The 27107-nt window shown below is 37.9% G+C and overlaps 1 protein-coding gene, 3 long non-coding RNA genes and 2 pseudogenes across 62 annotated transcripts; 2 read left to right on the top strand and 4 right to left on the bottom strand.

Moving 5' to 3' along the window:
* The first annotated feature begins 588 nt into the window (after positions 1–588).
* Positions 589–11018, top strand: LOC116924306. 50 transcript variants are annotated; one of them, XR_006647795.1, is made up of 10 exons: positions 590–1409; positions 1754–1878; positions 2157–2202; positions 2428–2470; positions 2535–3205; positions 3270–5587; positions 7764–8144; positions 8223–8369; positions 8456–8656; positions 8726–11018. It is a non-coding gene; the product is annotated as an uncharacterized LOC116924306 (long non-coding RNA). The 50 variants fall into 50 exon arrangements; XR_006647789.1 differs by having other exon boundaries at positions 1754–2534; positions 2714–2837; positions 2896–2927; positions 2998–3205; XR_006647794.1 differs by having other exon boundaries at positions 589–1409; positions 1754–2202; positions 2428–2534; positions 2714–3205.
* A 517-nt stretch (positions 11019–11535) lies between these two features.
* On the bottom strand, positions 11536–13583 carry LOC123466422 (annotated as a pseudogene).
* Positions 13584–13602: 19 nt separating this feature from the next.
* LOC123473681 lies at positions 13603–15662 on the bottom strand. Of its 8 annotated transcripts, none has more exons than XR_006647818.1 (7): positions 15369–15661; positions 14936–15152; positions 14704–14845; positions 14535–14643; positions 14381–14447; positions 14064–14171; positions 13603–13696 (listed from the first exon to the last, which is right to left on the bottom strand). It is a non-coding gene; the product is annotated as an uncharacterized LOC123473681 (long non-coding RNA). The 8 variants fall into 8 exon arrangements; XR_006647823.1 differs by lacking the exon at positions 13603–13696 and adding an exon at positions 13759–13967 and having other exon boundaries at positions 14950–15152; XR_006647819.1 differs by having other exon boundaries at positions 14535–14845; positions 14950–15152; positions 15369–15662.
* A 2892-nt stretch (positions 15663–18554) lies between these two features.
* On the bottom strand, positions 18555–21486 carry LOC116925557. Of its 3 annotated transcripts, XM_045174932.1 has the most exons (4): positions 21390–21486; positions 21200–21261; positions 19019–21119; positions 18555–18833 (listed from the first exon to the last, which is right to left on the bottom strand). In XM_045174932.1, exon 3 carries the CDS (start codon positions 21101–21103, stop codon positions 19052–19054), a length of 2052 nt encoding a protein of 683 aa, XP_045030867.1. In that variant the 5' UTR covers positions 21104–21119; positions 21200–21261; positions 21390–21486; the 3' UTR covers positions 18555–18833; positions 19019–19051. The 3 variants fall into 3 exon arrangements, with proteins under 3 accessions (XP_045030867.1, XP_045030868.1, XP_045030866.1); XM_045174933.1 differs by lacking the exon at positions 21390–21486 and having other exon boundaries at positions 19019–21074; positions 21200–21339; XM_045174931.1 differs by lacking the exon at positions 21390–21486 and having other exon boundaries at positions 19019–21116; positions 21200–21305.
* Positions 21487–21658: 172 nt separating this feature from the next.
* On the top strand, positions 21659–22193 carry LOC123473700. The gene is made up of 2 exons (XR_006647937.1): positions 21659–21789; positions 21850–22193. It is a non-coding gene; the product is annotated as an uncharacterized LOC123473700 (long non-coding RNA).
* A 2864-nt stretch (positions 22194–25057) lies between these two features.
* LOC123473755 lies at positions 25058–27104 on the bottom strand (annotated as a pseudogene).
* Positions 27105–27107: the final 3 nt, after the last annotated feature.

Here is a 27107-nt window from a genome sequence, read left to right as displayed (position 1 = left end):
TTTATATTTTTCCAACGTTGCTTCCTTTGCTTCCCAAGACCAGAGTCTAGGGATCGGCCCCGATTTCCTGAGACCACTTTACGGAAGGTACTGGCGCGACACATGTAAAATATGCCTTTTCAGCTATTTTCAGTTAACGCCAGTACCTTCCGGTAGTAAACTGGTTCTCGGCTAATTGGGGCTGATCCCTACCAGAGTCATAGATTATTTTAACTAATCTATTACTCTACTAAGACTAAGTTCCTATTTCCAAGAATATTAATATTATTTAGTGCCATTTTTTATATATTTTTAAATTGATATTTGCTCAGCCGCATATTATCAAGTCATGCAATCCTGTAACCCAGCTATACCCACCAATTCTCAGTTTATTGCTATTTGCTATTTTTCTATGCTATTTTTTAAAATTAAAGCTATTTGCTAAAATTATTTTCTATCGCTGTCCCACCAGCTATGCTTCCATCTAGCGGTAGACGATACAAACGGCCTCAGAGACTACGCAGATCAGCGTCTGTCTATTTTCCAAAGTAGACCGTAGATACCGTAGTGCACTGGCGCCCTCTAAATAAAACATATGGCAGGTTTAGTTCAAGTACTCTATTGTCGATTTCGGATGGCTGCACTTTTTTGCACTGGTGCAATTTCCCCGAGAAAAAGTTGTTCGAGTGGTAATCTTAGTGCAATCCACTTTTTCGGTGCATCGAATTTGTACGTTCCAGTGGCACTCCGGCACCGCCCGAGGTCACTCGAAAACTGCACTTTCTTGCCCGACCTTTTTAGTCAGTGCAAGCGGTGCAGTGCAATTTCTAGCAGACGAATTTAGAGAGTGTGTTGTTTAGTGATAGGAGCCATTTTTTCTTTCGTCTGCTACTTCCTCCAGGGCGTAAAAAGTGAAAAAAGTGTTCGAGTGTAACGTTTATTTTCTGACAACCCAGTGGAGTGCATGACGTCACATGACCCTTCTCGCTCTGAGCCAGTGTGCACTGGCTACTGCACCGAGTGCAGCCATCCGAAATCGACATATGTTAAACGCCTGTAAAAAAGCCACGCTCCACGTTACTTTTCACGAACCAGATATTTTACACGCTTACCATAGGCTCACTCACTCCGACAGTGCTGCACCATGCGGAGACCTGGTGCACTACCATGCAAAACGCTATCCTTTCCAAATCCGCTTGGTGCAGCACTTTCGGAGGGAGCAAGGTTCGCGAAGAGTGACGTGGGTCGTAAGGAGTAGTTTGACCATCTCTATGATACTGCAGCAGCGGTTAGCGGAATGGCCGATGGCGGAATCAGCAAGTAGACGGAGACAGAGACAGAGACTGAGAGACAGAGACAGACAGTAAAAGACAGCACTTCATCATGCTGCTGATCACCAGGTGCTCTTTCATCGTGAATGGAACCAATAAGTAAAGTACATTTTGATATTTTTGCTGATCGTTTGAAAAATAAGAGTAATGTAAAAGAATTCTCACATTGTCAACTATTGTATTTGTCATTGCCTCTGCATGCTGTAAGTGGCGTCACACGGACAGAATTTGATACTGATTGCTGATACAAATGAACGGATTGTGATACTGATAGCAGTATCACAATTCAGTTGGCTTTACATAGTACCAAGTGTATTTCTTGTAGAAATTCCTTTCTTACAAAACTATATGGTTTTTTAGTGTCTCAAAAAGTAATTGATTAAAGCTTGCGTAAAGTATCTCTTTTTAGGCTACCCTCATTCCCTTTCTTCCTGTTGTAATAGATGTTTCTGCTTTCTGCCAATCACACCTGTCTAGCCTGTTGCTTCAATTTCAACACAAATGGCACTAAATAATTGCCATAGCGTTGACAGTTTACCCATTTCAATATATCATCTGCTGGGATTTGGTAAGCGCCATGCATTTCGAATTATTTGCATTTGTCCTGTAATATTTTACTACTATGGCGCCAAGTATCCCAGCAATTGCTGTTCACAAAATAGCTTGAGCTCATACAAGATTGCTGTTACGAAAAAAAAACAAAAAACTAATGCATAACAGATAAAACACTGTTTTTTATGAGTTGGTCTCATGCATACAGACATAATCACATAACACTGATGAGTGATGACATTGTGTTTTTTCTTATATTCTTTATGTGTTTTGTGTATTTGTTATTTTTTAAAGATCATGATTGGATATTGCCTAATTGTGCACAGGAAAAAATTTATTGGTAGGTAAAAATAGATTTTTGACCTAAAGTAAGTGCATTGAATTATCTTAGAATGCAAGTCAAAGCCCACTCATTTAAAAAGTGGTTAATACCTTTTATGTTGTTAAAGTGTTTGTTTGCAGTGTGCCAATCTTTGGAAAATTAAATTGGAACAAATTCATTGACACACATAGCCCTAAAATAGTTAAAATCTAGAAATGTTAAGTTCATTATTTTCTTTAACAGGTACGCAAGAATGATCGGTTGGTAAATCACAATATTACACTTGGTGGGAGAAGAAAGCAGTTGGAATGTGTGTTGCTTAGTTTACCTCTGTTGGTTGTTTCTATCAGGTATCTTTTAAACCTTAATCAATCTGTGGAAAAAGTGTTTGGTGGGATAAAAGAGATGCCAACATTGTTGGAGATCCATGATGTCATCCATCAAATGATATTTCAGTTCTCTGAGATTGTTATGAACAAGAAAGTTTTTTTAATTTGTCAGTCTTCTTTAAATTTGTAATATTTTTTAGAGAAATGCCATGGAAATAAAGCATTTGACAGAATAGATTCATTTGGGTTGGTACCTAAACCAGTATGGAAGTTACTTGTTCAGTGTTACCAGCTTGCTTGTAGACTTGAACCAATTGCCTTAAAGTATTTTTGATTAATCTTAACACTGCAGAACTTTATATCTACTTTTTATTTTTGTTAGATTGTAGAACACAAAATTCTGACCAGTTATCTGTGAGTGGAAATCTAGTTGACAGCCCAAATTGGCCAAATATGTGTAGTTTCAGTTTTTATAAATGTTTAGTTTCAGAAACTGTTGTAAAAGTTGGAAGTGACATCCTTGGATTTCCTGGAAATAGCAACATACACTTATGGACAAAATCAAGTTAATGGAAAATTGCCTATGAAAATGCAGGCAATCCAGGAAACGAGTCCAATGGAAAGCCAAACTTTGGTGGCTGTAGTACAACACCAGAATGGAACATCTCCGCGAAAGACACCATTTCAAAACGGTAGTCTTAGAATTTTGTGGTTACCAAACATATTCCGTTAATTGCTCCAATTTTTATTTTACAGGTAACCAGCAAGAACATCTTATTCATCATTGTAAGAACTTAAGTTCCCACTTTGTATTGCTTTGAAATAGCTTTTTCCCCTATCCTTTGAAGATTCTTTAGTCCAGGTTTCGTTCCACCGCGTCTTTGCGTTAACCATCTGGGTAACACTTGTTTTATGAACGGTGTTGCAAGTAGGCTGAATCATTCTTAACGGAAATTAACGTTAGTATTAATAACTGACGTTTTGGTTTATGTCAGATAGTTCGCCCATTCAACAGTACATTTGGAAGAGCGACATTGTGTTAAACTGAACAATGAAAATGCTCTATGCCATCAAGGTGAAATTGCAAAAGTTTCGCTGACTTCTTAGAAGCTATTTCGTTTGGCCAACACCATGCATTCTCTCCGAGGACATTAAAGGTTTACTGTTTATTTGTATTGAAAAGGTCAGGTTTTTAGCTTGTGCATAAATACCTCTACTGAATTGGATTAGTTGCAAGTCGGTCGCAGTTTTCCGGATCCTAGTAATGTGACTCACAGGTACTATTCACGTTTCTCCTTGACCATTTATCCCAAGATTGAAATCTGATATTTGGAAGCATTTGAACTCAAGCGTTCAGATGCGATAGCTTATCGTTTCCCACGGTACCGTTCGTTTGCCTTCAACCCGTTTATCCTCAACACTAAATTTAATTTTTCAGGAAATACCACGTGAACGCTGTAAAAATTATCGTAAACAGATTAATGCTGTAATATTAACTCTCCTCCATGAGATGCTAAAGTCGACCTTAGTGTGCTGCTTGTGCAACACGGTTTCAGCTACCTTTGACCCAGCTTGAAATTTATCGCTCACAATGCTAGTAAAAAAATCTACGGCCAATTGAGTTGTATCTTGCACGCCACATTCGACCATCAAGTCCATTACGTTTACCATCAAGGGATTTTACAAAAACAAAATTTGTACAATCTTAGATTAATTGAAGCCGTATTTAAGCTTTTTGGAATTACAGCTGATAACATGATTATGTAGCTAGCTTCCATTAACATTAGTTTCACGATATCTTCACGAAGGGAAGCAGCATTTCTCAAATTAGCGAGCATAATTTCATGTATAATAACTTGTAGTTATTGCCATGGATCTACTTGATATTGGTATATTCACTTCCCATATTTAGATCATTAATTTCTACATTTTATCCCATTTAGGTATGAACTACCATAAAGGCTTGGGACACTGGCTGTTATCCGAAAGAAGAGTAGACAACGAATAATTACGGTAACGATGTTCGGTGTTCCCTTCATGCTTCCAGTGTCTTGCGAATGAATGGATCGTGATAAATCATACCAATGTGTAGGAACATGTATGAAACTTTATCTTAAAACAGCAAATGATCAGGTCTTGGCAGGCCGATCATCGTCTGATGTTATCACACATATTGTCTTTTAATCAAATCGCCTCAAAACTTTACAGGTTAACTAGGTTAGCGTGATTGTATGCTAGCGATACAGTGTTAGCGTGCTCCATCAGAATTATTGGAGATATATTTTAAAAAACGACTGGTTTGACGAGAAAAGAAACCAGTTACATGAAATTGACGCTTAATTTATAGTTTAATTTTTTATTTTCATCGGATTCCATAAACTATTTTTTTGCGGATTTTAACAAGAATGCGAAAATTATTTGTAGCCTTCCCACTTTTTCATTTTTGGCAAAATTTTAGATAGTTAAAAATATGTGCTTTCGATTTAAAATTCGACGAAAATGATGAATATCAAGTTCATTTTTGCATTGGGGTTAAGGTTTTTTATCTTAATGAAAAAAACACTACTTTTGACGTTCGTTGCGGATTTTTGAAACCTTGTGTCCTGCAGGCTGCAGCGAGTTTACCTTTCATGTTTACCGGTGAACAGAGCTCGTTATTGCAGGAAAAATTTCAGAAAGAGAAAAACTTGAATAAAAAAGAAATACGTTGTTTTTAGAGAACAGTATTGTGAACCTGAATTTATCAAGCAAACGTAAGTTTTACCCACTTTTCTTACTATCTTTAGTATTCTTCAATTCTAGACGACAACTTATACAGCACAAAAAATAATTCTTTTTTCCTGATTAACACAAACATCGACTGACGATCCTTCATTTCTTCGAAAGAATTCCTGGTGAATATTTTTAAACTTTCTTGTTAAATCCTAAACGTGGTCTGTTCCGCAAATTTGCGTCCTGCATGCTATGCTCCTGTTGCCATAGATTTGAGTGATTTTGGTTTGGTTTTCGTGATTCGATTTAAATTTTCAATCGAAATTATGATTTTTAAACCAGAAATAGAATTTAATTCAAAAGTGAGAAAGCACAACTTGGTCTCCGCGAGACGGTCTCGAAGGGTCGAGACCGTCACCCGTACATCCCAGTGGGACTATCCCGGCCCTCTGATTGGCTCTCTTCACCCTTACATCCTTCTATGTCTTTCTGCTTTCCGCTCCCACATTTTCCTGATGTACACAGTGTGGTTTTCCGTGGGGCTGCCGCTTTGATTTGTTTGTTTCTTTCGTGTATTTTTATTATTTACATTTATTGTTTGTTCTTTATTAAGTTTTACAAATACAATATTTTTACTTACATTAATTGTTTTTTTCATTTTATATAATAGATTGAATTAATTACCGGTGTGTTTTCTTAAATAAGTGTAAATTGTCATCCAATGGGCCTTGGGTTGGCGGTTCCAAAACCCGATCTTGTAATGATCGGGGAAACTATAAGTCCAAAACTTAAAAACTTATAGGAATGGATATATCTGGATAAGATCTGTCCATTTCTGCAAAAATATTGCTTACAAAACTACTTATTGGAAGAGTAACCCGATTTGCCATTTTTCCGGTAGGTCGGTGCGGTTTAGCGGGTATCCGGTAATCCCCACCCCCGAATAATACTTAATATTTAAATAATTTTTTGCGGGAAAACTATAAGACCAAAATTAATAAATTTTACAGAAATGGATAGCTCTTATCAAGAGCTATCCATTTCTGTAAAAAAGTTAAGACAATTTTCATAAACAAAAAAATTTTGTGCAAGAACTTTTTGTAGTTTTTGCGCTCTAGAGATATACTCGATCCTATAGACTTAAGTAATAATTTTCATTGTTTTTGAAACTTTTTAGTGTATGAATATTTTTTCATAAATTATAGAGAAATAGATAGCCCTTATCAAGAGCTTTCCATTTATATAAAATTTATTAATTTTGGTCCTATAGTTTCCCCGAAAAAAATTATTTAAATTTCCCGTATTACTGGGAGATGAGGGTTAACTTAGACCCGCTAAACTGCACCGACCTACCTGAAAAATGCCGAAGCGGTTTACTTCTCCAATAAGGAAATTTTGAGCAATATTTTTACAGAAATGGATAGATCTTATCAAGATATATCCATTCCTATAATTGTTAAAACTTTTGGACTTATAGTTTTCCCGATTGTCCCAAAATCGGGTGTTGAAACCGTTTTTCTCCAGCCCGCACCAACCCAGTTGCCCATGAGAGTTCATTCACAATAATTCTGATGGAAACACACCGATGTTTAATTCATTCCTGTTTTATAAATTGAAAAGCGATTTAATAAAGGTATAAGTAGTGTAATAGCATAAATTAATAAATTAAAAACAAAAATCCAACGATAACGAAAAAATATTCATACACAAAAAAGTTTAAAAAAAATTTATATTGTTACTTAAGTCTATTGGATCTAGTATATATATCTAGAGCGCAAAAACTACAAACAACGTCTTGTCCAAAATTTGTTTGTTTATGAAAATTATGTTAATTATTTTACAGAAATGGATAGCGCTTACTAAGAGCTATCCATTTCTGCAAAATTTATTAATTTTTTCCTTATAGTTTTCCCGCAATAAATTATTGAAATATGACGTATTTTTATGAGGGGGGTTCCTTAGCCCCGCTAAACCGCACCGACCTACCCGTAAAATGGCGAAGCGGTTTACTTTCCTAATTAGTACACCTTAAGCAAAATTTTTGCAGAATTGGATAGACCTTATCAAGATTTATCCATTCCTATAAGTATTAAAACTTTTGGACATATAGTTTTCCCGATTCTCCCAAAATCGGGTTTTGAACCTTTTTCTCAGACCCGCACCAACCCAATTGCCCATGGATGACAATTAACAATAGTTATAATGAAAACACACCAATATTTAATTTATTCCTGTGCTATAAAATTTAAAACGATATAATGAAGATACAAATAGTTTATTAACAAAATAGTAAGTTAGAAACAATAAATATAAACATAAATAATCATAAATAAATAAACATGAAAAACAAACAAATGAAGGCGGCAGCCCGACTACTCCACACACGCCACAGCCCCACAGGCCACACACCACAAGCAGAAGGGGTGGAGGGGCTATAGGGTGAGGAGAGGGAGAGAGCCAATCAGAGGGCCGGGATAGTCCCACTGGGATGTACGGGTGACGGTCTCGACCCTTCGAGACCGTCTCGCGGAGACCAAGTTGAGAAAGCAAACTAAGGTCACTCGTTTTGTTTTTCAGGTAACGTTGCTCGTGTGATTTCTTCTTCCGACAGGTGGCATCTCTTGTTTCCGGCTCCTCGTGTGTTGTGTCGATTCAGTCGAAGTAGTCGGTGTCAGTCTTATCCCTAAAAGAAATTCACTACTTTTTATTCCAAACTTTCGTTCAAATAGTTTATGTAGACGCAATTAATTATGTAACTTTTTTTTGTGTTTTCTTATCAGTAGGCTATAGATTAAATCACTTTCATCTAGTAGAACTGACCCTTCCAATGGTTAACATATCTTCCCTGGTATGTTCACCAAAGCAGGGCTTACGGTGGATTTATCCTAACCAGTTGCTTACAATCCCACAAAAACCAAGGTAAATCAAAGTTTTAGGTTTCTGAGCAATGATGTGAGTGTACTATTGAAACACTAACTGATTGAGAATATCCAACAGGCCTGTTTTATGACCTGGGATGTATAGAGTGTTAAGCAGATGATTGTCACTCGCTGGCTGTGACTATTTGATTTCTCTTGGATTATGCAATGAATCACTACAACCATGCCGTTTTCCATGATCAAAGAGTTGCTGCCTTGTTGGAAGGTGTTTAATATTTCTTGTTCCTGAACTATTATGTAAACATTTGTCACTTTTTTTCTTGCTATGATGCTTTGCCAATCCGTCTGAAGAGCTTGAGCTATATCCATACGCCTTCCATCCTTAATTAAACCAACAATCTTATCAATAGCGACATGAAATACCAAATGAAGTAGAGGAAAGTAAAACAATTCTTAACAATACGCGTAGTTGGAAAGGATTTTGAATCCTTTTTTAAGGAAATATCATTAGATGCCTAAAAACATGTCGTTAGCTGAATTTGTACTGAACTGGTAAGTTAATCTGTTTTGTTTAACAATTAGCATTAGCAAATGTATAAAAACAAATTTGTTTCCTGATAGGGTTTCTTGCGAAACTGATCCTCACTAGTCATCGCCGACCGGACCGACCCCAGTTTTTCTGAGATTTCCCTCCACAGATGGCGCTAAAGGAGGAGCGATTTTTCGCGCTGTCATCGCCAATCGGACCGACTCTACTTTTTTCTGGTATTTCTCCCCACAGATGGCGCTGGTGGCGGGGCGATTTTTCGGTATGTCGGCAGTAATCTCTTGTTCGTATTTTTTTTGTGTGTTTGATTGTGTGCCGCTGATATTGGTATCATTTTGAGGAAGAAATAACGGAGCAGCTCGGGGTCGAGTTCTCGTGTTTATCGGCTGAACGACACAACGAGTGCGGAGCAGTTTAGTCGGCCAACTCGAGTCGATCTCGGGGTTCTCGTATGAATGCTTTACGGGTTTTCTTATTTTAGATGGTGTGTCGAAAAAATTGACGTTGTCTTGTAGAGTAGATAACGCTTGGTTTCCGGAGAGGTCGTGTTAATTATCGTATCAATGGTACAGGAATGCCGAGCAATCTAAAAGCGAATTGAGTTTCAGCCGATTTTTATCCAGAGTGGATGGTGCGTTGTTTAAGTTTGTTTTGTGTTAGTGGGTGGTTGATTGTTTAAGGCGGAGCTTTGTGCGTCGCCTTGCAACGGACTTCATTTTAAAGGCCGTGTATACCTGGGGGACTTCATTAAAAAGGCCGTGTAGATCACGTGTCTAATGTAAAAGAGATCATGTGTCTCAACGAAACTGGTTCTCTCCGTTTGTGACATCAGACCTCCCTAGTGCCATTCTAATTCAGAGCTCTTGAAATCAAGTTGAACGTTTTGAAACATCTCAGGTCAAATCTGAAATTCTAGGTCTGTCGGTTTGTTCTGCTTGTAAACTAATGATTCAACCTAATTGAAGTGCAATTTATTGTCTTGTTTGCAGAGGTATTAGAAAAGTCGTCGATTTTTGGTTAGAGTTTCTTCGCCATCCGATGCATCAATTGGAATGATGTTCACTTCCTCGACGTCATTGCTCACGTAATTTAATAACTGTGCTTCGAAAAAAAAAGTAGTACTGACCTTCAATTTTAAAAAGAAAACTGATGCATTTTTCTTATCTCGAGGTTATATCGATTCGCAAAGGTAAATCGGAAGAGGGTATTCTTTTCCTTGACATAAGAACGGAAATTTAAGTATTAGCAAGTCATCCGAATCCAAACTGATCAAATGCACGAGATATTCCGCTTCGTCCGGCAACTTACTATACAGCAACGCATCCATCAACAAAATGTTTTTTTTTTTTTTTTTTCGTTTTTATTGTTCGATTTAGGTTGTAATAGGTGAGGTGTAACCGCATTCCATGCCCGACCTTTCCTGTTTTCATAAAAAGTAGACTTTGAAAATTAAGCCCGACTTTTGTACAACAACCTGTGATTAAGTCAGGCTACGATTTTTATACCGTTTATGGATCAATGGTTACATCGTCATCATAATGAAATAGAAGGTTAGCGGTTCGACCTCCATGAGTGTGAACTGGTTGAACTAAACATGATTTATGTTGATGATTCGTGTTATCGTTACCGTTTTCAACCGAAAATCATGACATCAATTTTCACTCAACACAATTTCTGTTACTTATTAGTGTCCACATGTTGCAACTACATAATATAGAAATACAGTCAATATGTTCATGAAACTCATGGCTCTATGGTTGAGCGCAGGTGTGGTATGCAGAAAGTCTAGGATCGATTCCCGACAGAGTTAAAATGCTATATGGTTACAAATTAGTCAAAGAATCTTGTACACGTGACGGTGAGCACTTTCAATTAGTGTAAAATCCTGAAATATCACAAGACGCATGCGAAGAAAGAAAGAGAATATAAAAGCGGTTAAAAAATCAAATTCTTTTTATCTACAATTTCACGTAGGTACAGTTCAAGAGCAGTAGATTTCATAATAATATTAGTTGTAGCTCAGTGGTAGAGCATTGGCTGTATAAGCTAAAGGTTGTAGGTTCGATCCTCAAGTAGCACAAGTTGAATGAATGAGTATTTAAATAGAAAGTCTCATAAAGAACAATGCACGTTCAAACTTGTGTAGTAAATGGAACTAAAATTAAAATCTGAATTCAAATTCCATTGAAAAAAGAAACACAAAATTAATACTTTTAAATATTTGTATTGTTTAAGTACTAGTAAATAGTTTAAGGCAGTGTCTCCGCTTACCAGACATTACTTCAATTGAATTTGAATCCCCGGGGAGATTACCCGGGGCGTGGCTAAGAGAAGCCGGAAAAGGATGGAAGGTTTCGGACAAGTTTTTACGTGAGCGATTAACCGTTAATTCGGATTTGTGGGTAGCCTCTTCGCCCTCCAATGATATCATCGAACTTGGGGACCCCCACGTCCCCTTTCCGGACAGCGCACTCACAACCTTTACTGCTGATCACAGTAGGGGCATGACCCCCTACGGGCTTATTACGAGTCAAGGGGAAACGGGGCCACAGAAAAGAAGGGAGCCCAGATATGCACTTTAATTTATAAAAATGTTAAATTTTTTATCTTCGGGGCGAAGCAGCGACCAACGGTGATGTGGAAGTAGCTTTCTTTGAAAATGCAGCATCTCTTTCCGCGTACAATTTTCTGACACGTGAAAATACAGTTATGGATTGGAGTGGTGTTGTACCCAATCATTGAAGAGAGAGGACTGGTGAAGAGGTGATACTGGATTTCTCAGCGAATCTAGAAATTTATTACACTGACCATTATTCAACAAGTGTAGAACAGCCAGCATTGATTGATTACCTAAACACAAACATACACACAAATCAGCATCCCATGAATTTAACACGCATTTTACTTGTCATTCGTGATCTTTATCAAAGTGCACTCAAAGCCATCTAGTTTTTCCTCCTGAAACCCAACGAAAATAGATTTTTTTTAAATCAGAACAATTCTTGCTTTTCAGTGCTTGAACTTTACTAACCTCAGACAGACAGATGATTCAAATATTAAATTTAAAAACCTAGAATATCAACTACTAGTTGCAAGACGAGGCGCTAAACATTTGTAGCTAAAACTTTCGTTGCTCGTAGGGTCAGCCTGTACTGTTGATAGCAAGAAAAACACGGAATAAAAGCTGCAATACCCTAATACATGCAAGAAAAAATTTGAAATTTTTAGAATAATACAGCTCGTTTTTTACTTTTTGCTAATTGTCACGAAAATTATCCGGAAGTAGCCAATATCTCCGGAAATAATGATCCCATAACAAAAACGAGTAGGATTTTCGTGATCCTTATCAAATTTGACGAGGATCACGAAAATGTAAATCTTTTTCTGATTCAACCACCTTGTCTACAACCTAATAAGCGGTATCCATGTTAACAGCAATATCAGTTTTTAAAATGTATCATTTTTTACGTACCTCTTGGGGCAGATGAGTATCAGGAATTTCAGGAAGTCCAGTCATAAAATCCTGTGAAAGAAACGGTCGAAAAACGACTGATCGCTGGCATGATCGAATGCGTTGACTAAAATAGCGATAAAAGTGAAAAGGGATCAAGACGATTGCCACCCGGGCTAGCTTCTTATAGCAACCCGAATCCCATAATATTTTATTTGCCAAATAAAATCCGCTTCCCTCAAAGTCGACAAAATGTTACTCGTTAAGTAGGTAGGTTTAACGTTTGTCACCGAATCACGCACAGGCTTTCCGAATATGTAGCAAACACGGTCGAGATCATTCCAGTTTGGTTGTGTCTGATCATAGCTCAGTGGTACGCAATAGCTGTAAGGTTCTCCCTGCAAGGAAGAGAAAAATCTTTATAAAACTCCGCCAACAAAACTTCTAAATTGCGAAGCTCTTGTACCTTAACACCGACAGCGCGAATAGACAGTAGCGTAGCAACATACTGTTTGCGACTAGACAGTTCTTCCAGAAGAAAACGCTCTTCTTCCAACGTCGCGATTTCCATCCGATTGAGCAAGGCACGTTCTTTGGCTGCCATGTTGGCATAATCGACCATCAGACGAATCAGCGCTTGCGTCTCACCGAAATCAGCTTTCATGAACGGTTCTTCGGCGCTAATGATTCGAATTGACAAACCGCGTGAAGAAGCCATGTGCGAAGTGGACTCAGATAAATCCGGCCTCAAAGTACCTGTAATATTTTCATATATGATGACAGGCAATATAGTCTATTACACGCAAAAAAGAGAAGGTTGATACCTTGTTCGAGAAGTAGATTATCCCAAGTGAGATTTAAATCGTTAGCCGTTCTACCTGCCACTTTAACAAACGTATCGCCTATAATTCGACTTTTTCCTTCCGGATTAGCAGTCCGACACAACGACAAAGTTTGGCGACCATGCACGTTGGTGGAAGCATCGTAAGAAGTCAAACTTGCTTTAACAACCTTAAACAATTCAAAACATCAAATCTGATTGCTGGTATGAAGAAGAAATGAGAAGCCATTGTCTGTAAAAGAACTCGGTCAAAGAACAAGAATTATAAACCGTAGAATTTGAGATGTGACAGGACGATGTACCAAGTAATCTCGTATCACATTCGGCCAATCATAAGATTCTGAACGGTCAGAAAAGTATCTCAAATTACCCGATGATTGAGCCCGAGTTGCTGAAAGTTGCAACGACCTGCTCGACTTCATCTTTACGCAGGAAACCGTTATCGATATTGATGATCTGCACTCGCGACGAGTCATCACCCTGTAAAAGTACATGGAGAAAGGCAGCACAAACGGTGGAATCGACTTCGCCGTTTACCAACAGGAGCACGATCCTATCACGTACGCCGGATGTAATCGATACACTGCTGCTCGCGTTTCTCTAATGTGAAACCTCCTTGCAATCCACAGATGTCAACAAAAACAAGAAGTCATGCAACATCGTTTGTCCAGTAATTTTATAAGATCAATGTTTCGAACTCAATGGAAAGGAATCCAACATGCCGTTTTCAGTCAAATCAGCTTCAGGATGTAACTAGACTCCGATAAAACGGGGATGGGAATGGGTGTGAGTGGAAGAAGAAAAAAAAAATCAGCCATCTACCATTACTGTATACATGGACGACTGAAGGCTCAATTTGAGCGTTTTGATCAGAATTGCAGTATCGGTAGCGTTACATTTCTACCGAGGAAATGCAAATCCAGTCATAGCAATAACGTATTTAGACCACACTTTAAATATTATGTTCAGTTCCTGTCGAATTTAGACGAAATCGTTCAATAGTCATTCTGAATTCCTGTTTTGACTGTAGAATTTTCACCGAACATTAACACGCGGCAAAATTTAGACAGCACTTTTCTACAAATGTTTCTCCGAAATCTTTCGAATGGGATGAGTTTACCTGGTATATACGTCTGTCGCCAATTTCAGCCCGCACTGGTCACTGCAGTAGCTACTTCCCGGAAGCGATGCGTTCATACACTGTGGTCCGGGTATAACAGTGGATGACCTAAAATCGTTTCAAGCAACGGTCAGTTAAAATGTGTTATCTCGCTCTCCTCTGTGTCAACTTGGTTATTAAAGCAGAGTAGTAGAAGAGACGACAAGGCTACAAGGATATGATCGTGTTTAAAGAAATTGCGCAAGATGGCTGTTATTATGAGTAAGGTAAATAATAAGGTGGAGATGCCACGGTGATGCCAGATGACGACGTAGTACCTAATGACAAATACGGAACCTCAGACAGGAGAACTTTCTGAGAATCCGGACAAAGGCATTGTAGTCACTGATGCCAGTCGCAACGAAGGACCGAATGAAGAAACCCCAGATGAAGAAACTGGCGTGGACGATAAGACAGAAAGCAATGTAGTACCTAATGAAGGCATCGCCGTGGCATCTGTCATATCCTATTGTGAAGACAATGGTAGAGACAACACAATCATCTCCGTATGGTAGAGAAGCTCCTCACTCATCTACTGCCCCTGGATGACCACTGTTGTACAAGATAGATGGAAAGAATAACAATTAGAATTAGAACTAACCTCGAAAGTGTAGCTCTAAGGAATTTGTATGGGTAAGGTGAAGAGTCCACGTTAGAACCTAGAAGCATAGTTGACTACAGAAGCTAATGGCAAGGACAAGGTGAAATATTTTTCATTCTACAACATAAGGCACCTTCCCGACCTTGTTAAGAAGAAAAGAAAAAAACAACAAAAACATAAGGTAATTTTTTAAGTTACTTTAAGTCAATTATTATGGATACTCATTTCTTACAAGAAATCGCTCACCTAATTCAGGATATCGCAGCCTCAGGACTTAAATCTTGAAATAAAAAGTCTGAACCTTTGGCTAGGTAGTTCCAACGAACTCATCTGCTAGGGGCTAGTTGCATATTTCACAACAACTTCAACATTAATTTGTGGATTGGATTGTATATGATCCAAATACTCGTAATTGCTCTAGGGTGACTAATCCATCAACACAAAGAAACCTGGAGGGTGAAAAGATTATCATGAGATGAAAACAAACATGGATGTTAAGGTTACCACAAGAACTACAATCTTAATCTTTCAAAGATTCAAGTTTTTTATCCATCTCAAAATTTATCAAATATCAGCTTTCTCTTCATTCACAAATAAAGGTAAGTGATAAGATCAGTAATAAAAGGTTGCTGTGGAAAACTGGAAATTGAAGTATATCTTAGTACCTACAAAAACGAATCGTACTGTGTGCTTTCCCGATGATATTTCTGAGCCATGTGCTCCTACCGTCCTACGATCTTGTAATAGTTCCTTAAGGAATTGAAATTGTGACAAAACGTTTTATTGTTTTACAATATACTCCATTCTTTCCCTTCTTAGCGTTGCTTGTAAAATGACTAGATTAAAAGCCAAAAATCGATAAAAACTACGAGGTCGAAGAGTTAAAGCTAGTGAAGACGAAAGCAGACAGCACACTGTACGCAAACAAGACGTCAGTCAGACTGCCGGAACGATGTCTGATAGAAAGGAAAATCGAAAATGCAGTTGCAATTTGCAAAATTTTCAGAAAACATTTTTTGTTTGTTTTCTGTTTATCTCAAATGCACACTAATTCTTCTTAATTTGAATAAAAAACAAAACAAAAAAAAATCGATAATGTACTTTTCAATTATGCAACAAAAAAAACTTTTTTGAAGACTGATCAGAATTCAGTTTAAGCATCTATAAAGAGGTTCTTTTTCAACTCCATCTCGTTCAGGGGCCTGAACGCTGTCAGGCAAAACTTGACGACAACTCCTGTTAGGGTTCAGGTCCCTGGCCTCAATTTGCAGCAAGAGATAGGCAGCTCAATTCGCTATACTAGCGCAACTTGCCTTTCGCATTCAGTTGCAACTCCATCTCGTTCAGGGACCTGAACCCTGTCAGGCAAAAACACAAAACCCACCAGCCGTTATTTTTTTGTTTTGTGTTTGTTATTATTTATGTTTATTGTTTATTTTTATTTCTGTTTCCTTTCCGTAATACAATGCCTTTTAACTTTATAATTTTGTTTTCATTTATTAGAATATTACTTAATTAAGAAACGGTATAATTTCATTAAAATTACTGTAATAATTGTGAATTTCCACTCATGGGCATTCGGGTAGTGGAACCGGTTCCAAAACCCGATATCATTACTGTGTACCCTATTTGACTTGTTTTTTGCAATACATCATAGTTTTATTTATTTTCCTTCACTTGCACATCCATTTTAAGTTAATGCTGGGCCATATCTTTTAAAGTGGGTATTTTAAACGAAAGAAAACCGCTTGATAAGCACCTACCCGAGTAATGACCCATCAGCTATTTTTCCGGTAGGTAGGTCGGTGCGGTTTAACGTGTCTCGGGTAATCCCTCTATCACAGTACGCAAAATTCAAATAGTTTTATAGGTAACAATATTAAGTCTAAATAAAAAAATTTTACAGAAATGGATAGCCGATGATGAGGGCTATCCACTTCCGTAAAATTTTTACTTTAAAAATACCTAACCGAGTAGTAAACCGATTGGATATTTTTGTCGGTGTGGTTTGATGGATCGTGAACTAAATGAATTATAATCGGTAAACCATAAGCTCTATATTTGAAAAAAATTACAGGAATGGATAGCTCTTGATTAGATCAATCCATTTGTGCAAAATTATCGCATAAAAAAATTTTACTAGGGTAGTAAACCGATTTACAATATTTTGCTTTGGTCGGTACGGTTTCACGGGTATCGGGTAACCCCCACCTCCCCGATATAAAACCAATAATTTTGGAAAACTATGAGTCCAAATTAAATAAATTTTACAGATATCGATAGCCCTTATCAAAAGCTACCTATTTCTGTTAAAAATTTTGAACAAATATTCATAGAAAAAAAAATTTTTAATGGATTATATTTTTTACTTTTGTCAATAGGGTCGAGTATATCCATAGAGCGCAAAAACTATAAAAAAAAGTCTTGTCTCAAGTTTTTTGTTTATGAATATTTTTTCATAATTTTTACAGAAATAGGTAGCTTTTGATAAGGGCTATCGATATCTGTAAAATTTATTTAATTTGGACTCATAGTTTTTCCGCAAAAAATTATTGAAGTTTTACATATATCAGGGAGGTGGGGGTTACCCGATACCCGTGAAACCGTACCGACCAAAGCAAAATATTGTAAATCGGTTTACTACCCTAGTAAAATTTTTTAATGCGATAATTTTGCACAAATGGATTGATCTAATCAAGAGCTATCCATTCCTGTAATTTTTTCAAATATAGAGCTTATGGTTTACCGATTATAATTCATTTAGTTCACGATCCATCAAACCACACCGACAAAAATATCCAATCGGTTTACTACTCGGTTAGGTATTTTTAAAGTAAAAATTTTACGGAAGTGGATAGCCCCCATCATCGGCTATCCATTTCTGTAAAATTTTTTTATTTAGACTTAATATTGTTACCTATAAAGCTATTTGAATTTTGCGTACTGTGATAGAGGGATTACCCGAGACACGTTAAACCGCACCGACCTACCTACCGGAAAAATAGCTGATGGGTCATTACTCGGGTAGGTGCTTATCAAGCGGTTTTCTTTCGTTTAAAATACCCACTTTAAAAGATATGGCCCAGCATTAACTTAAAATGGATGTGCAAGTGAAGGAAAATAAATAAAACTATGATGTATTGCAAAAAACAAGTCAAATAGGGTACACAGTAATGATATCGGGTTTTGGAACCGGTTCCACTACCCGAATGCCCATGAGTGGAAATTCACAATTATTACAGTAATTTTAATGAAATTATACCGTTGCTTAATTAAGTAATATTCTAATAAATGAAAACAAAATTATAAAGTTAAAAGGCATTGTATTACGGAAAGGAAACAGAAATAAAAATAAACAATAAACATAAATAATAACAAACACAAAACAAAAAAATAACGGCTGGTGGGTTTTGTGTTTTTGCCTGACAGGGTTCAGGTCCCTGAACGAGATGGAGTTGCAACTGAATGCGAAAGGCAAGTTGCGCTAGTATAGCGAATTGAGCTGCCTATCTCTTGCTGCAAATTGAGGCCAGGGACCTGAACCCTAACAGGAGTTGTCGTCAAGTTTTGCCTGACAGCGTTCAGGCCCCTGAACGAGATGGAGTTGTTCTTTTTTCAAACATTTTTATATCCTTTACTCCCCTTAGAGTTTTCCTTCCCGTTTCTCTACAATATACTTTTGTCGCTTGATTGATTTTACTTCTATCTTCTTCAATCAAAAATCGTAATTTTTATTAATAATGACGAAAATGATGACGATTTCCAACAACGCAAATCTGAAAGTTTTGCGATTGGCATACAAATGATGGTTTTGGCAAAATAATAAAGTCAAATCAACAATTGCAATCGCGTATTTTTAAATGAACACATTTTATTGATCAGGAAAAAAACAGATAAATCTTACACCTTGTTTGATTTCCCCGTACACGCACTTCCAGAACTGGACGGCTCATTTAAGTATCAAATACCCCGTAAAGGTAGCTGATCACTGTCATAAGTGAAAACTACCTGCACACTCTGCCATCACTGCAAGACAATCAGCTCTCGCAGTGGTCTCTTTCCGGCGGGTACATGCAGTTGAGAAATGACAATGTTGCTCATCATCCCGTCACTTACATGCAAGCTTGTACCTGGAAAAAGACAATTGAAACAGAAAGAGTTCATAACTGGTAGTTTCCAAACATGGCATCGAACAACGACCTAACGGGTTCGTCGACCAGTTCTTCGTATTGTAACTTAAGAGCACGCGAGTAAAAAGTTTGATTTTACGTTTTTGGCAACACACACAAAAAAAAAATAATAAAAATAAATTTACCTATATATCAATTTGAGATACCGAGGTAAACGTTTACTTTTTTTTTTTTTTAAATGGATTCTTCATTTTCGGAAATGACTTTTTCAGCGAATTTGCCCACTTCTTAATTTTGTCATTTACTTGTTCGGCTTTTGCCTTTGCACGTTGCTTTACGTCGTCGACTTTATTCTTCAGGTTCTTTTTTAGTTTTTCAGATTTTTCATTCGCTTTAGTTTTCAAATCTTGTGCTTTATTCTTAGTTGCATTTATTGCTGTGTCTATGGCTTTTTGACGTTTGTTGTCCAAATTATCCGCAAATGAATCAATCGCTCCCTTTCCCCTCTCTGCCGCTTTGCCAGCTGCGTCCGAAAGCTTATTGCCCAAAATAGAACCAAAGGTTGACGGTCTTCTCTTTTGGGATACCTCTGGGTTTGGTGAATAATCATCTGGCAACGCCGAGTCGTATGGCATCTCGTCTCCCCCAGCTTCTACTTCTGGGGTTTCTTGTTCGTTAGAGCTGTCATGAGCAATTACAACTTCTTCTTCCGGAACCTCAGGAGGTTGCAATGTTTGAGAGTCTGGGTCACCTTCTGGTTCGTGACGATTAAGGTCTTCGTCTTCTTCCGGAACCTCAGGAGGTTGCAATGTTTGAGAGGGTGGGTCTTCTTCTGGTTCGTGACGATTAAGGTCTTTGTCTTCTTCCGGAAACTCAGAAGGTTGCAATGTTTGAGACTCTGGGTCTTCTTCTGGTTCGTGACGATTAAGGTCTTTGTCTTCTTCCGGAACCTCAGGAGGTTGCAATGTTTGAGACTCTGGGTCTTCTTCTGGTTCGTGACGATTAAGGTCTTTGTCCTCTTCCGGTGGATTATCGTCTTCATGTTTTCCCTCTTCGCCAGTTCCGTTTTCATTTGTCGGTTTGCTGTGCGCATCGCCTGAATCTGGGTAAGAATTTGAGTTATCATTTCCAGTACTCCACGGTTGGTCTGCATATGAAGCTCTTCGCTCGTCTGCTTGTTCTGGGTTCCCGACAGTTCGTGATGCTCTGCCGTGGTGATCTCCGGTAGCTACCGAGATCTTTCGACCCGGTTTACCCTTTTCACTTTTCGTAATCGGCACACGTTCCTGAGATCCCTGCGAAGTCCTTCTTTCCGTTCTTCCAACGCCATGTGTACAATTTTTGCAGTCGCAGTTTGAACGATGAACAATTTCTTTTGTGATGCATTGCTGAAATGACGGAGCTGGTGGGGCTGGATCCTGGAGATAATCGCACCGGTTACGAGTCGTTTTATGACGTTGAACAACTGCCGTTTGGTCATAATCGTCGTATTGATAATCACTTAATCGTGACTCCTCGGGAAACTGGCAATGCCGTGGTGGGTGATGGTGCCTTCCAGTGCATTCATCACAAACGTCTCTTATAAATTCATCGGCTAGGCAACCATTTGGCCTTCGCCTTTTTGGGTGATGGCATGCACCAGGCCTATCATATTCGTCTCTGCGGCAACTTCGATACTGGATTTGGTGTTCGTAATCACAGTCAGGATGGCAGTGCTCTCTCCTGCATCGGCAGTTTCTTGCATAACTGCAACCCATGTGTGCATCTGCAGGATGGTATCTAGTATCGCTTCTTGGATGACGATTAAAAGCCAAGTCCGCATCTCTGCGAAAGCATCTTTCCTGGTGGAAACTTTGGTCTTGGTAAATCTGGTCATCTTCAGAATACCGTACGTCATCGATTCGATGACGGTTCAGTGGTCTTTGCTGGTAAGGAGCACCATGAACGTCGCCGTAGATCCTATTTTGAATCCTGACTGGTGCATAGACAAATATATTGTCCCTCGGTTCATCAAACCAGGTTTGTGGCATCACTTGCCTTGAAACCAAGTGCTGGGTTTGCTCCATCATTCGCCTTGGAACCAAGTGCTGGGTTTGCTCCATCATTTGCCTTGGAACCAAGTGCTGGGTTTGCTCCATCATTCGCCTTGGAACGAAGTGCTGGGTTTGCTCCATCACTGGAGTCGGTACTCCAGTACCGTTAATCGTAAACCCGTCACTAAATGGAATGCCGCCATTCTGGCTAAAAGGTATCACATTTCGGTCATACATTTTTCTTCAATAGCTACTAGAAATTAGTAGCATTAGATTCAGAGCTATATCCAATCGAATCACGTCCGTTCCTGAAGCAAGTTATTGAACACGTACCAGATCGACTTTAACCAAATTTGCTGAGTATTTCTTCTACTTCATGTTTGCATTTCCAGCATCTATAAATTATTTAAAATGATGATCAACGACAAATATATTTCTAAGAATGGTAATATTCCTTCAAATTGAGATATCGAAAATCGATTGTGAGGGGATTAAACCAGGATTGAAACTAAAGGATACTTACCGATTAGCGCCACCTATGAATATTGTAAAAGTGGGACATAACGCCATCTATGAGTGAATAAATAAATTACAAGAGCAAAATAACCGTCAAAAGATGGTGGATCGATCGTTGCTCACGACTGTAATGGCCCAACTGGGAAATTCTTAACACGAAATCATTTTGCACTCAGAATGAAAAAAACTGTATTTTAGCAGGGAAATGAATTGTAAATTCAAATTCAAACGCGGTTATCACAAACAGAAGAAAATTACAAGGTTTAGATGAGCTTGACCAATTTCGAATATTTGACTTACAGGATATTACAACAGGCAACAAATCTTTATAATAACATACTAATTCGTCGTTTCTTACGTAAATTTCTATGTTTTTTTTGTTTGTTTTTTTTAATTTACTTTGAAAGGTACGTAAATCTTCAGTTGTATCCCAATTAACTCCCATTTAACGTTCTCTTTTTGTGTAGGGTCAATACTCACACATGAACTTTATGAAGATGCCACCCATTTCTATAGTAATGTAAGAGCCTAATAAAGAACCGGGTGCTACATAGTGCGTGCAAAAAATATGTGCCAAATGGACTTTGGATACAAAAGATCAAGGAAACCCCATAGAGGTGTAAGTAATGAAAAAAAAAATCGATATTTTTCTTGCAATCACGCCACTTATGATCGCCACAGATCCAATGTGAATACCGTAACATGACATAGACTAATATTTATTTAAATCATACTAAATTCCAGCGTTAGAAATCTTTAATGATTTCCTAGCTCTTTATGAACCCAGAATAACATTCTGATCGCCACATTCGCTGAGAAAATCAATAAGTCATTATGCTACAATTTGTGAACTTAACTGGTTGAGTGAAACATTAGAGGAAAGAAGAAATAACTTCAAAGAATTCATGAAATGGATTAGAGATGAAATAGTTCTTTTATTTTTTACCTTCAGTTTGTACGTTTTAAGTTTCGTAGCAATGAATGCCGTCGTTGGCGTTGGAGTTGGTAACTGGCAGCTACCGATTTGGAATGATACGCTGTAACATATCGTGTCATCCAGTCCTGTTTTCCCTGTCGATCGTGTTCTTCGCAGAAAAGATGCGCATGCGTTTATAGTTGGTTTGTTTTGGAATAAATCTTGTTACAAAGATTAACCAGATAACACCCCAAGAAATGGTATAGAATAGAAACAGGCATTTTATCCGCACATTTTATTAACACAATTCCTTGTGTTAATAAACTGATTAACAAAGATTTCAAAAATTTTCCGATAGGAATAGGGTGTGATCACTTTTTTTCTTCATCTTATCCGATTTAGAAAATTCTGTTGATCATTGCTGTATTTTTGTTTTATTTAAAACTTATTTTTACGTCACTCTTCGGGAGTGAAACGTAAAATTTTTGAAATTAGGTACCTCCTCTTCTTTTTCGCTAGGTTTTAGTTAGAGGTGCCAGTGGTCAAGAGAGAGAGAAAGAGGGTGGATTTGGGGTGGCGAATTTCAAGTTAGCCATTTGGCATCTGAGGCAATTTGGCAAATAAATAAACACAGTTTTCTGTGCACACATAAGCTGAAAATAAGGAAAAGTCTATTGCCCCTCAACTTTTTATCTTGACTGAATTTCCGCTAGATGGCGATACAGTACTTTTCAAAAATAATGGGCAAAATTGAGGTAGTCAAATAGTTCGTCTGCTTCGGAAATAGTTTATCTGCTTCAGGAGTGGGAAAGCACGTAAGTTTCTAATTAATCACGTAAGTTTATAATTTTTAGAAGAAAATATGGTTTATATAATTTAACATCTCGTTAAAGAAGTAAAATCCAATGTTTTTTCTACCGATTCGGGTAGAATAATACTCTCCCCTTGGAAAGTCAAGTGTTTGACCATTATGATCTTGCGATTCATAATTCTAAAGGCCTTACTTTTATATTGTCTAATGTTTAACAATGTTGGTAGTGAAACAAAACTTTGTTGTGGCTTTATGAGGAACCAAGATCCCTTTCCCAAATAGAAAGAGACTTAACTTGACACAAACATATCTACTTAACACATTGTGTTCTCATGCAATTCATTATAGTATATTTTTTAATCTTACTACATGTTTCCCAGATGTAGATTGATACTTGTAGGATATTGAAAGAGATTGCACTTTTTTTTTTGCAAATTTTTTGAACCTTTTCCTTGCAAAAACTCTTCATCAGGCCCTTGTAGTTATATCATAGTTGTCTATCTTGTGGCAGCCAATTGTGACACCTCCGTGGTTGACTGCAGTAGGTTGTATTTGTAGTCTGTGAAAAGAAAATTAATACAAGCAGTATGAAAAAACAAATAGCAAACCTGTATATCCTTGAATTTAAGTTTAGGGGTGATTAATTGAATATAGTTAGATTAGTAGTTGAGTCGCAGTTGATAAACTTGATTCCACGTTTATTCTTACTTTTGATTGATATTTACCATTTCCATGAGTTTGATATACATCTCATTTTCTCTAGTTAAGTAAAAAGGCAGCTCTTAACATGCCACACAAACAGTCTTTAATGTGAGCCAAATTTTATCCATTTACCTAGGAAATTTCCATTTGATAATATAGTTCTAATTGTATGTAGTCTATGTATATTTACATCTAAATGTACACACACCTTAAATCACATAGCAAAACAGTGAAATTACAATGTGACTCATGGCTCAGTGGTTGAGCATCGGCCAGGTATGCTGTAATATAAAGGTTCGATTCCTTACAGAGTCAAGATGAAATAAAATATGAATTAAAAAGAGTATTCTAATGTCAATATTGCACTTTCAAACAGTGTATGCTTAAATTAATTAATTCCACGAAAAGTTAACTATCTAGCATGCGATGCTTACAAAGTATCAATTGAATTATGATACACTAATGAGACTTAGTTGTCTCAATCTGTAATGTGGTTCAACGAAATTTTACTAAGACACGCAAAGTACATTATACGAAATGAAAAACTAAAATATGAGAAAAAGAAACATTTTTAAAAATTTTTTAAAAGCATTTTGTATTGATATATAACCTTTAAAATAAACCAAGATAGGGGTAAACCCTATCTCAATTGAACCGGGCCCCCGGGGAGATTACCCGGGGAGTGGCTAAGAGAAGCCGGAAAAGGTTGGAAGGTTTCGGACAAGTTTTTACGTGAGCGATTAACCGTTAATTCGGATTTGTGGGTAGCCTCTTCGCCCTCCAATGATATCATCGAACTTGAGGACCCCCACGTCCCCTTTCCGGACAGCGCACACACAACCTTTACTGCTGATCACAGTAGGGGCATGACCCCCTACGGGCTTATTACGAGTCAAGGGGAAACGGGGCCACAGAAAAGAAGGGAGCCCAGATATGCACTTTAATTTATAAAAATGTTAAATTTTTTATCTTCGGGGCGAAGCAGCGACCAACGGTGATGTGGAAGTAGCTTTCTTTGAAAATGCAGCATCTCTTTCCGCGTACAATTTTCTGACACGTGAAAATACAGTTATGGATTGGAGTGGTGTTGTACCCAATCATTGAAGAGAGAGGACTGGTGAAGAGGTGATACTGGATTTCTCAGCGAATCTAGAAATTTATTACACTGACCATTATTCAACAAGTGTAGAACAGCCAGCATTGATTGATTACCTAAACACAAACATACACACAAATCAGCATCCCATGAATTTAACACGCATTTTACTTGTCATTCGTGATCTTTATCAAAGTGCACTCAAAGCCATCTAGTTTTTCCTCCTGAAACCCAACGAAAATAGATTTTTTTTAAATCAGAACAATTCTTGCTTTTCAGTGCTTGAACTTTACTAACCTCAGACAGACAGATGATTCAAATATTAAATTTAAAAACCTAGAATATCAACTACTAGTTGCAAGACGAGGCGCTAAACATTTGTAGCTAAAACTTTCGTTGCTCGTAGGGTCAGCCTGTACTGTTGATAGCAAGAAAAACACGGAATAAAAGCTGCAATACCCTAATACATGCAAGAAAAAATTTGAAATTTTTAGAATAATACAGCTCGTTTTTTACTTTTTGCTAATTGTCACGAAAATTATCCGGAAGTAGCCAATATCTCCGGAAATAATGATCCCATAACAAAAACGAGTAGGATTTTCGTGATCCTTATCAAATTTGACGAGGATCACGAAAATGTAAATCTTTTTCTGATTCAACCACCTTGTCTACAACCTAATAAGCGGTATCCATGTTAACAGCAATATCAGTTTTTAAAATGTATCATTTTTTACGTACCTCTTGGGGCAGATGAGTATCAGGAATTTCAGGAAGTCCAGTCATAAAATCCTGTGAAAGAAACGGTCGAAAAACGACTGATCGCTGGCATGATCGAATGCGTTGACTAAAATAGCGATAAAAGTGAAAAGGGATCAAGACGATTGCCACCCGGGCTAGCTTCTTATAGCAACCCGAATCCCATAATATTTTATTTGCCAAATAAAATCCGCTTCCCTCAAAGTCGACAAAATGTTACTCGTTAAGTAGGTAGGTTTAACGTTTGTCACCGAATCACGCACAGGCTTTCCGAATATGTAGCAAACACGGTCGAGATCATTCCAGTTTGGTTGTGTCTGATCATAGCTCAGTGGTACGCAATAGCTGTAAGGTTCTCCCTGCAAGGAAGAGAAAAATCTTTATAAAACTCCGCCAACAAAACTTCTAAATTGCGAAGCTCTTGTACCTTAACACCGACAGCGCGAATAGACAGTAGCGTAGCAACATACTGTTTGCGACTAGACAGTTCTTCCAGAAGAAAACGCTCTTCTTCCAACGTCGCGATTTCCATCCGATTGAGCAAGGCACGTTCTTTGGCTGCCATGTTGGCATAATCGACCATCAGACGAATCAGCGCTTGCGTCTCACCGAAATCAGCTTTCATGAACGGTTCTTCGGCGCTAATGATTCGAATTGACAAACCGCGTGAAGAAGCCATGTGCGAAGTGGACTCAGATAAATCCGGCCTCAAAGTACCTGTAATATTTTCATATATGATGACAGGCAATATAGTCTATTACACGCAAAAAGAGAAGGTTGATACCTTGTTCGAGAAGTAGATTATCCCAAGTGAGATTTAAATCGTTAGCCGTTCTACCTGCCACTTTAACAAACGTATCGCCTATAATTCGACTTTTTCCTTCCGGATTAGCAGTCCGACACAACGACAAAGTTTGGCGACCATGCACGTTGGTGGAAGCATCGTAAGAAGTCAAACTTGCTTTAACAACCTTAAACAATTCAAAACATCAAATCTGATTGCTGGTATGAAGAAGAAATGAGAAGCCATTGTCTGTAAAAGAACTCGGTCAAAGAACAAGAATTATAAACCGTAGAATTTGAGATGTGACAAGACGATGTACCAAGTAATCTCGTATCACATTCGGCCAATCATAAGATTCTGAACGGTCAGAAAAGTATCTCAAATTACCCGATGATTGAGCCCGAGTTGCTGAAAGTTGCAACGACCTGCTCGACTTCATCTTTACGCAGGAAACCGTTATCGATATTGATGATCTGCACTCGCGACGAGTCATCACCCTGTAAAAGTACATGGAGAAAGGCAGCACAAACGGTGGAATCGACTTCGCCGTTTACCAACAGGAGCACGATCCTATCACGTACGCCGGATGTAATCGATACACTGCTGCTCGCGTTTCTCTAATGTGAAACCTCCTTGCAATCCACAGATGTCAACAAAAAC

The sequence above is a fragment of the Daphnia magna genome, linkage group LG6 (genome assembly GCF_020631705.1).
Source record: "Daphnia magna isolate NIES linkage group LG6, ASM2063170v1.1, whole genome shotgun sequence".
NCBI classification, from domain to species: Eukaryota; Metazoa; Arthropoda; class Branchiopoda; order Diplostraca; family Daphniidae; genus Daphnia; species Daphnia magna.
This window is presented reverse-complemented; position numbering and strand designations above follow the sequence as displayed.